This window comes from Buceros rhinoceros, unplaced genomic scaffold, assembly GCF_000710305.1.
Source record: "Buceros rhinoceros silvestris isolate BGI_N320 unplaced genomic scaffold, ASM71030v1 scaffold5838, whole genome shotgun sequence".
NCBI classification, from domain to species: domain Eukaryota; kingdom Metazoa; phylum Chordata; class Aves; order Bucerotiformes; family Bucerotidae; genus Buceros; species Buceros rhinoceros.
Genome location: NW_010424974.1, coordinates 18,565 through 29,386, shown reverse-complemented (window position 1 = coordinate 29,386; position 10,822 = coordinate 18,565). Strand labels below are relative to the sequence as shown.

The 10,822-nt window shown below is 47.4% G+C and overlaps 1 protein-coding gene across 1 annotated transcript in view; it reads left to right on the top strand.

Annotated features, from left to right (window-relative positions):
• The first annotated feature begins 10,419 nt into the window (after positions 1 to 10,419).
• The window catches only part of SPSB1 (splA/ryanodine receptor domain and SOCS box containing 1), a 4,686-nt gene continuing 4,283 nt past the window's right edge, over positions 10,420 to 10,822 (top strand). The window contains exon 1 of the mRNA XM_010140971.1: positions 10,420 to 10,802. Within this exon, the coding sequence (XP_010139273.1) occupies positions 10,420 to 10,802 (383 nt within the window). The remainder of the gene's footprint in view (positions 10,803 to 10,822) is intronic.

The window sequence follows — 10,822 nt, the reverse complement described above, 5'->3', positions numbered from 1 at the left end:
CTGGCATAGATGTATTTGATGCAGATACATGTACTGAAGTGTCAGACACAATAAACCTGTTTGAGGGCAGCAGGCTGAGTAATCTGGAGCTTGGCAGCTGCTCTGGTATGGGGATTTTTGCTGTACTGCTAGCAGTGCTTGTGACATCTTTAAGTGAAAAGAGGAAGGAGGCAGCAGTAGCTGGGCAACCTTAGTATTAAAATAGCTTATACTGCAAATGGTTTTCCTGAGAGAGGGAATCCTGCTGGATTCTGCATGTCTCATGACAGTACATTGTATTGCTTTCAGTGGTAGCGATCGAAATCTTCGCAGTCCTCTGTGTACTCCACATGCTGCTTTTCAGGTCTGTAATACCCAAATCTGCACGTCTCGGGGCTCAGTTCCTCTTCCCATGCAGGTATTTGTACTTGATGTGTACTAGGTGACTTCGCTGAACTCTTGATGGCTCTCTGTTTGTGGAGTTGTTATGCATTGCCTTACTCTGCCCACTGAGAGCAGCACAACAGCTATCTGGGAAGGAACCTGGACTTCTAAACTAGCACTTCCAGTAACTGGGATACCATAGCTTTACTCCTAAGCCTGCGACAAGCCCTAGCAGGTTGCTTCCTCCATTCCTTTGAACACATAGTATACAAGAAAGGCTTTCTAAATATTTGTTTCTAGGCAAAGGACAGCTAGAATAGGAGGTTGACCTCCTGTGAACTGAGGGAGGATAGCACAAGATGCAGCTGCTGTGCCCCGCTGTCACCTAGGAAGGAGACAGAAGGGGACTTTTGGTAGGCTGAGAACTCTAATGTGGATTTCTTTCCATGCAGCTGCTGCTAGCATTAAACCGCAGTGATTCATTGTTAACTGTTTCAAAAGAAAATCAGCACTTTGTTACCAAAACCTTTGTCCGATGGCTTGTTTTGTTGGGCTATCTCGCAGTCATAGCAAAAAAGCACTCTGAGACAGGAATGGAAACTCTGGACAGAGGTAGAAACATCAGGCTTCATTCTTTCCACCCGCTGTTCTCCTCCCCATCTACTGATTATCAGACAAAACTAATGAATCAAGATACTTAATGGATGTGAGGGATGGATGGTGGGTTGTGTGGGCTGCGAATTGGTAAGTGGGGAAATAACTAAAAGCAGGGAGTTCTTGTGCAAGAGGGTGGCTTATTATGGATTATGTGGGCTTTAATGCAAATAGCTCTGAACATAAACATCTACTATTTAAAATTTATGGTGGCTTAATTGTGGAGGAAATGCCTTTCTAAATGCAGCCTGTCTTGGGATGTTATGGCCTCAGTGCTGCAGGGAAGGAGGGAGAAACATTAGGCAGGCATGGCAACCTGGCCAGGTGCTGACTTTGTTTTTCAAACACCAGTGCAGAACAGTTACTGCTCCACCTATTGAATGGCTTCGGTAGGGTAGTGGCTGTCAAAATAATTGCTGCTTGCTTCTCTCCTCTTGTGAGCTGGGGCAAATGTCTGTAGCTCAGCGCCGTGAAGCACTATCATCCTGGATTTGTTCCCCTCTTCAGTGTGATTGCACTAATGCATGCATTGGTGTAGCAGGGTGAGGAGTGGGGTGGGAAGGGCTGGAGGAAGACAAAACAGTAAACAATTAAACTGTTGGACCGTGGTTTTCATTGTGCTGAAAGGAGGCCAGGGCTGATGATCATCCTCAGAGCCATCTCCTGAGTGCATGTAAAGAAATCAGACCAGGGAAAAGACTGTGCCTTTTGCAGGTGACTTCTGTAGTTGGTGTATCTATGTTCATCTATTTTTTTTCTCCTTGGAATAAGCCATCCCAAGACACTAGTACCTTAAGTCAAAGACTGCACTGAAGCAACCTGGGAGCAATCTTGTATAGTTGTATCAAACATTTAATTTCAACACAAGGAAACTCTATCCCCCAAAAATGGATTCTCCATACAAGCAATGAGGAAAAGCATCACTGGTCTGATGGATCTAGCCTGGAAGTAGAGCTGGGGGGAAAAAACCCAACCACGCTATTTTGCCCAATGGGACCAGAGGAGACGAGAGCCTTGTGTGTTGGAAGTATGTCTTGCCTGTTTCTGGATGACCTTTGATCTAGTGCTGCTCTGTTCTCTAAATGGGTATCCACATGCTGAAGCACGCAGAGAACTTGCTGTGCTGGTGGAACATGTTGTAGCTGGTGTGCTACAGCCTCCCATACGCTGCTCAAACCAGTGCATCAGCTGTAGGCAGCTTGCCCACCAGCATGGCTGTGCTGATGACAGCATGCAAGGCACCTTGAAAGAGAGTAGGGCTGTATGTAAGGGCATAGTAATTAAAACAACCATTTTTTTCCTGTGCTCTGGGTCTCCAGTGGCTGTGTTGCTCTGTGCCTCTGCTGTCACATCTCCATTTACTTTCTCAGAGGTAGAAGGGAGCCTTGTGGATATTCCTGTTTCTATAACACCATGTTCAGATGCTGTCTCTGCTCAGACCTAACCGCCAAACCACAGCTGGTTTGCTGTTTCCTCCAGAAGAATCTATCTGGAGTGCGGATCTATGGCTCAAAGCTGAACTTGACACATCTGTCTCCAGCGGCAGTATGTCCCCACTACAGCCTGCCCACAACTTCTGCATTAAAAGCAAGTGACGTCTGCATTCGTTTGTGTGGATCGCCAACTTGAGAGCCACAGGCAAACGGTTTGGCTGCCACCTGAGCATGTGACAGTGTTCTGTGGCACCAGGCGAGGTTCAGATGCTGAATTCTACATGGAACCCGAGTTCATCAGGTTGTTCTGGTCTCAGTCTGTAACAGCTGCCTGTAGGTACTTGCTACAATACAGAGTTTAAAGTTGCTTCTGGAACAAAGCTCTTCACCAGTTGGCTACAAACAAGAATTCAGGACCAGCAGGAAGTTAGAGGAGCAAGGGGGAGAGGTGTTGTAAGGCAGGTCAGTGTTGCAGCTGTAGATGTGGGATATGGGAAGGGACTCTGGCTAAATTTCTCAGTGCTCAGCTAAGATGCAGAGCTGTCAGTTCAATGTGGGGTGGTAATCCCAGGGCTTCCTCCTGCCCTGTGGAGGAAGAGCTTTAGTTGCTGGCTTTCTGGCCTGTTCAGTCAGCTGCTGAGTGCTGTGTTCATACAGACAAGCTGAGTCTTAGAAGTTACAAGTCCTAGCAGCATTGTATGATGATGTACTCTTGGCTTCCTCAGGCAGAAGCCTTTTCTGGTATGTCTCAGGGTGGGCATGCTTCAGCTAGCTGCTTCATGTACAGAGGAGCAGGGCTTGTGGTGTCTGCTCAGGAGATGAATGAGGCTGTTTGCTTAGCAAGGTGGCTCGTTAACTTTAGTCTAGGTGAACCAAGCATTGCCAAGTAGTCTCCTGTTCTCCCTGTTGCTGGTGTTTCTTGAGTGCAGTTACTTGTCAGGGGCCTCATACTCTGCTGGAGGATGTTCCTTCTCGCTGTTTGTTGGGACACATGCCATCTTTCTTAATTCTCTCTTGCCCAACCTCCTCTGATCGCAGTGACTGCAGTTTCACTTTCTGTGGAGGCTGCACAGCCCTGCCAACAGCTAAACCTGCTGAGCCAAACTGCTCCTCTTCGGTAGGTGGGGCTGAGGAAGTTGCCCCTGTGGCAACCTTCTCTGTGCAGAGCAAGTCAGCAGTGAGGGTGCTGCCAAAACCAGGGCTGTGCAGCGAGGGTTACCTGCCCAGCCCTGATCTAAACAAAATTGCAACACTCTGCAACCAACTCTAGCCGTGTTGTTAGTGCAGTTGTTCCTGTCATCTCTCTATAGCTGCTTGGTCTCTCTAACACAGCACTGGAAAACTTCATCAACAGCACAGGTGAGCTTACTTGTATCCCCAAAGTTTGATCAGTGTTTAGTGGGGTGGGAAGGGTGCCAGAATGCTGGTGAAGTGATTGTGTTGGTGCTCGTGGGGTGTCACAGCCTTCTGCAGGAGGCAGAAATACACAGTGCAAGTAAGGTGGTAGACTTCTGATGCTCTGATGCTGAGAATTAACACCGGGGGGGAGGGGGAATGGAAAATTGCATGTCCTGTTTTGGGGGGGCTAAAATTTGAATGTCTGTTGGCTTGTGGGATGAACAGTCAGCCCAAGAAAATGGACCAAGTTTACTTAATGTTTTTCTAGTAATATCATGGAAACTTGAGCAAAACTACAGCGGGGTTTTTTTAGTCTCACTTGTTAGTACTGTCTGGGATCCTCTAGTTCAGCTCTCCAAAGCTGCAAGCAGGTCAATGACCATGTGCAGAGTATATTTTTCTTTCCTTCTGAGGTATGTTCCAGGCTGGAAATCTTTAGGGTAGGGCTCTGATTCACGCTCCGTAGAGCACCCAGAGTATGCCAGCTGCTTAAAGGTCTGGCCTCTTCTCTGGAGAAGTACATTTAATAAATATTAGGAGGGAGCGGGGAACAGCTACAGTAAACTGACTGGAGAAATAGTCTTAAAGTAAAACTGGATCAGGAATCCAGGAATTTCAGAGTCTTTGTGTGTTCTTGTGTGATTGATGTTGCAGATATGTGTCCTATGGGCACTGAGCTGCTGAGCGAGGGAGGACCTGTGAGGAGCCATGGGTTTTCTGAACTCAAGTTCTCAAACTCTTTGTGACTGTCTGAAGTGTCCCTGGTCCTTCCTTCTGGTAAAGTTTAACTGAAGGAGAATGGTTTGCCAGTATTCAGCCTCAAGGAAACAGATATTTTCAGTGGCTGAGTGCCTCTCAGGTGCTTAAACAACTGCAGGCATCTTCTAGTAAGGTTTGGGGTTTTTTTCTTCCCCTTTTTCTGGAGAGGATGCTTCTAGAGCTCTTTACACTCTGGATTTCTCAGTTGTGAACCATCAATCCCATCTCAAGCCTCTGGCAGCACTTCGGCAGCTCAGGACTTGGGTTGGTTAGTGGAACGAGCAGTGACAGTGACTCCTGAATGGCCAGTGCTAATACTTTGCTGTGTGTGCAGATGTTGGACTGGGACTTTGAGGGCTCTTGCTGCTGTGCAAGTTGCTTCCAAAAGGATTTGAAAATGCAGAGCAGCCTGTTAATTCCTGTGTTGCTTTGAGATGCAGCTACCTGAACCAGCCTCCCACTGTGTGATAAAACTTGCAAGGAAATAGCCCTTTGGCTTCAGATAAAACAATGAGGGCATCTTGGGCGAGTGTTCTTTGGCTGTATTGATTGCCTGGATTGCACTTCTAGTGTGTGTTCAGATGAGGTGAAGGGTTTGAATGCCAGCATAGGTTGGAAGGAGGTGCATTGTCTGGGAGCAGTAAGGAGCTTGTTCTGAATGTGGATGACCTTTTTAATGTAGCTGTGTAAAATGTTTAAGGGATGTTGTTTAGCTTCATGTTTGCAAGGTGTTCCTCTAGGTTTTGGGGGTCACTAGGGAAGTAACTGAAATCAAGAATTTAGCTCTTTGATTCATACTAGAGGACAAAATACTCTGTGTGGTAGTTGAGACTGCTGCCTGTGTGGCATCTGCCTGGCTGGGTTCACAGCTGCAGTTTGAGGTTCATTGCCAGCTGAAGGGGGGGAATGTGGCCATGAGCACAGAGTATGGCTCTGCTCTGTTGTACACAGCATTTTGGTGAACTAAATCAAGATGACTGCCTCAACTGGAGAGCTCTGGGGGAGGGAGTTACTTTGCCTGGTTCATGTCAATGCCTGAACAGGAGACGCTGGATGCTAACTCTGCTCTGCATGTGCAATCTCTTCTGTGCAGAGCTGTGTTCTTCCCATTCAGCAGCAGGGAATTCAACACCTTCCATTGAATCGTCTTTGACTCCTGCCTTGATCTTTTTGCAGCAAGCAGTTGTACTGAAACCTGGCATATCTTCTAGTGCTGAAAATTGCCTACTTGCTCTCAATAGCTAAACTGAGGGGAGACCTAATTCTCAAGGAAAATAGCAGTGATCATTTTTCCCTGAGACACTCTTCCAATTTTTTTTCCAAAGCTTTTAAGTGTAGAAGGTTAACAAAACTGTAAATAACACGGGAACAGAACAGAGCATCGTGGGGGTGAGCCTGTTTGTAAAGCAGAGCAGAACTGCAGCATATCTGAGCTGTTGATATGATAGATAAAAGCACCTTCAGAGTTTACCTTTGTACTGAAACCTGTAACAGTTCAAAGGATTTGCAGTAGCTATTTCCCCAGCATATCTTTTTGTTTATGGCTGGTTGCGTGTCTTATCAAGCTGCCCAGGGCATTAATCCATTAATTTCAGAGGGTAAGCTCTTCTGTATCTATCCTGCTGAGGGAAGTGCCTGTATTGTCTTGGGCATGAAGAGGCTTTTCCTTTTAAAAAATTAGGGCATAGTTGTGCTTGCTGGCTGCAGGGCAAGGTGCTGCTCTGCAGCTCTAGAGCAGGCCAGTGCCGGGAGCAGTGGAGCCAGCTCTGAGCAGGAATCGTTGCCTTGCCCTAGTAAGGGACCATGTTGCACTTCAGTCGTGGCATGCAGTGCTCAGTATCTGACCTGCTCTCACTCTGATCAGCCCCTTTGTTTCAATCTGTTTCCTGTCTTTCCCTCTTTTCTTTGTTCTGGTTGTCCTTTATCTAGTGTTAATAATCTGCCTGGGAAAAGCCATAACGAATGCAAGCGATGAGTGATGCTTGTGTTCAGGAAAGGCTGCTTGCTTTTCGGAGCAGGCAGTGGGACAGTGTCCTATCCTCTGTGCTTCAGAAGTCCCTGTTTTTCCTGCACTGATTCCCTTTCTAGTGCAGCAGACTTGGGAGGAACATGAGGAAGCTTATGTTGGCAAAGGCAGATGATCATAACAAACGAGGCGTTGTTTGCTAGTGAAGAGCATGGGATTGTGTTCTCTTACTTCTCTTGACCGCTTTGTGCTGCGAAGCCGTCTGCACCGATACTCCTGCAGTCTGCCTTGGTTTGGGTCTTTCTGTGCAGTGTTCTCACACGTACTGTATGGCTCTCGGGAAATCTCTGCCTCTCCTCCTTCTGCCAATGTTTTGTTCCAACAGCTGAATTTGCCTGTAGACCTCCAAGTGTGCCTTAGCCAGTGCCTTGTTGACAGCCTTTGTCCATGGGCCATAGGCCTTGGGAGTGCCAGGGAGCTCATCTGGAACTCGCTGCAGACCACCACATGATTCTGTTCTGTCTCAGCAGCCTGATAGTCTTTATCCCAACCCAAGCAAATGTCTTACACTGAAACTCCTTAAAAATTGTTTCTAGTCAGAATTAATGTGCCTTTCCCAAGGAAGGCGCTCGTTAGTGTGACTTCACAAATCTTTGTGGCAGAGTTAGTGTCAGCTTTGAGGTGTAAAACAGAACTTGAGTACTCACAGGCATGAGGGTTTGAAGGTGGGGCAGTGGGATGATTGGGAGGAACTGCTGTTACGCCCCTGAGTAGCTGCCAGCGGTACATGTGCTGAGTTGAAAACGATCAAGCAGCTTACAAGGTGAGCTTGTAGGCTTCGTTGTGGTGGTGTGATAAAGTCTCTGGTAGACAGTTAAACGTGTAGTTGAACTTGTACACCAGCAGTTCAGCTCATGTCTGTATCGGCTTGTTCTTGGGATCCCTTGGTTTCAGAGATTGCTGTTTCTTAGGCGTACAGAGCAAGGGAGCCTGTGCCTTCAGCGGCCAGGAGTGCCAGTGTGTCCTGGAGCACCCGAGCACCTGAGCTGTGGGGCACAACAACGAAATGATGTGGTGGGGAGGGTGATCTAGTGCCATCCCTTAGCTGGTTTTGCTGTTACTTGCTTATTTTCAGCTGTTGACCATCTGACTGACTTACTTCTGGATTGGTTTTGATGTTGTGGATGGTACATACTTACCTTGCAGCGTGTCTTGGTTATCTTATTGACTGATAACGTGACTGGATCTCACTTAAATGGCGATTTAATGAATCATCCTGTCCATCAGTGCCACACATCTCAGGTCCTTAAGTAGTCTGACATCGTTATACTGCTGCCTAGGAGTGTGCCCTGGGACATGACTTTTGAAGAACCTCAGACATTTTCCTTGCCACACTTGAAAAACAAGGAGTGAAGGACAGGAAAAGTAGGCTTGTCTCTCTTTACTTAAGAACTACAAGATTTGAGCTCGCTGTTGCAATGGTGAATTGATCCCTGACCTGGAGCATACATGAGCCTTCTCTATCACCTTCCAGCTGAAGTCCAGTAACCTTATTTTTAAACCAGATCTGATTCATGCTCTATTTTCCATGCCAGATGAGGTCCTTGGTTGTGAGTAAGTGTTGTGACTGGAGCTGGCAGGAGCTCTGCGTGATTGCCTCACTTCAGGAAATGTTAAAATAACACTTTTTTTTCTTAGAAAGCTAGTTCACTTCCCGCCCACTTCTAACTCTCCTAATAGCTGCCCCCAGTTTGGCAGCTGTCTTACAGAGGGTTGTTTGTGTTGCTCAGTGAGAGCAGAGACACTCTGGTGGATGCAGCGCTGGAGGAGAGGTACGCAAGTGAGCTCGTATCTGTAGCCAAGCTGGCGTAGACTTTTTAGAGGTTTCTCTGAAATTTGGAAGGAAAACTGCTAAACTGTGAGAAGAATCTTGCTCCTCCCCCTGGACTCTGCATCTGAAGCTGGGGAATTTTTCCCCATGAAGAGAAACTGCCCCAACTGAAGCTGCTCATTGGAGATAAACCTTACAGCAGGTTTATCTGCTCTCTTGACTACTTCAGTGGGGCAAATAGTACTGATAGCTGCTGAAATGGGTGTTCCCCAAGGCTGGACCCCGCAGGTTTTGTCTGCTGTTTTGGACTTGCCATCAGATCTGCAGGGTACTTAGCAAAGCTTTAGTGGGATGGAAGAGAATTGTCTTCTCAAACCTGTATCAGTGGCTGCTGGCTGCTTTGCCAGGTGATCTGTGGAAGGTTTGTAACTCTCCAGATGGAGACACTTTCATTTTTATTGCCTGGCTCCTGCCTTGTTTGATCACTGCTATGGGGAGATAGTTTGTGTTCAGTGCTTTATTTCTCTTTTGGAACTGTTTATGCCAAGGGAAGAAAATTATTTACGGCTGGATAACAACAGCAGGCGGTACTTGTGTGCGTCTTTGCAGTGTGTAGCCTTTACTCTAGGGGATACTTACACCTCAGCGGTTCCCCAAGAACTTTAATTTACAACTGTCAGCCAAAAAAAAAATGGGAGGATGGAATTCAGTTGTCTTCATCTCATGGCTCTCAGATCTGGGAGCACTGCAAAGGAATCACAGGAGTGCCAGCCAGGAGAACATGAAGTGCTAATCTGGAGTGTTAAATGAATGTGCTGGTTTGGACCCTGGAAAAACATTGCGGGTACTAGGCCTTGTGCGGAGTACCTGTTCTGCTTGCCAGTCTGACTGTGATCCTCCTCTTGAGCTAGAACACAAATCCCTCCTGACAGGCCGCCTGCTTTCCTTTCCCTCTCGTGGAAGCTGTGCTTGTGAATGTTGTGCATCCCGAAGGCTAGTTCCAACCTCTCTAGAGCAGCAGAGGATGAAGTTTGGTCAGTAATGCCACCCTTTCCTGATAGGGACAGCTCAAACTAAAGCTTTGCAGAGCAGTTACCAGTATAAACCAATCTCTCACTACTAGTCAGCTCTAAGATGTTACTACAGGGTCCAAAGCCCCTGCGAACTCGGGTCTGTCGTTGAGACAGTGCCTGGAGCTGTTTGGGTATTAAATGCCGTGTGTGTCTGGGCTCCATTGTGGACAGCTGTAGAGATGGCTTTGGCAGGAGAGGAAATTCTGCACAGTGGTTGGAAGGAGCTGGAGCAGTGAGCACCAGTGGGCAGCCAGAGCCTTCACTGGGGTGTCTGGCTCAGCCTGACCTCGTGGCATGAGCTAGGGCTGGGAGACCAGGCGAAGTTATGCTTATATGAGACACCGTTTTCAGTTCTCCAACCAACTGAAGATAATCAGGAAAAATTTGTCTCAAGCATTCCTTCATACTGGCTTCTGAGTCTTCTGCATTGAACTTTTTCTCAAATACTCCAGCTCGATTTTCTGGGGGCTGCCTAAATACAGCTGTGGTCTCTGCAGTTTAGTGATGCAGTGATAAGCTGGGCATTCACTGTAGAGAGAAGATGAGCTCTGATGGCTGAGTCCATACCTTCCTCAGGCAAAGGAGCAGGAATTCATGTGCCTGTTTGAAGGTGGCGTTAGACTTGGTGCCTGTCTATTTGACCGATATGCTCTCTCTGCTCTGCGGGGTAGCATGTGTTACCCTTCCTTGCTGGTGGAAAGACGAGTCACCAGGATAAACAAGACTAGAACTGCACTCTGTGAAAGTTGCGTACAGAGCTGCGTGTGCTGATGTTTAACTTGTCTCTTGGTTTTTTCCATCCATTAGGCAATACTGACTGGTGCGCATCTTGACCAGGTCTCCTAGCAACCTTTTCTGCGGGGCTGAATGACAGCAGGAGCAGCTGGGTAAATCGATGAACTTGCCTTGGGAGCCTCTAAATAGGCAAAATCAGAATACGCCATGGGTCAGAAGGTCACAGGTGGGATAAAGACTGTGGATATGAGGGACCCTGTGTACAGGCCACTGAAACAGGAACTCCAAGGACTTGACTACAGCAAACCCACACGTCTGGACTTGCTCCTGGACATGCCTCCGGTATCATATGAAGTCCAGTTATTGCATTCATGGAACAATGATGATCGCTCACTGAATGTGTTTGTGAAAGAGGATGACAAACTCATATTTCACCGGCATCCGGTGGCTCAGAGTACAGATGCCATCAGAGGCAAAGTGGGATATACACGAGGACTGCATGTTTGGCAGATCACGTGGGCAATGAGGCAACGAGGCACCCATGCTGTGGTTGGGGTGGCAACTGCAGATGCCCCTTTGCATTCAGTGGGGTACACGCAGCTTGCAGGAA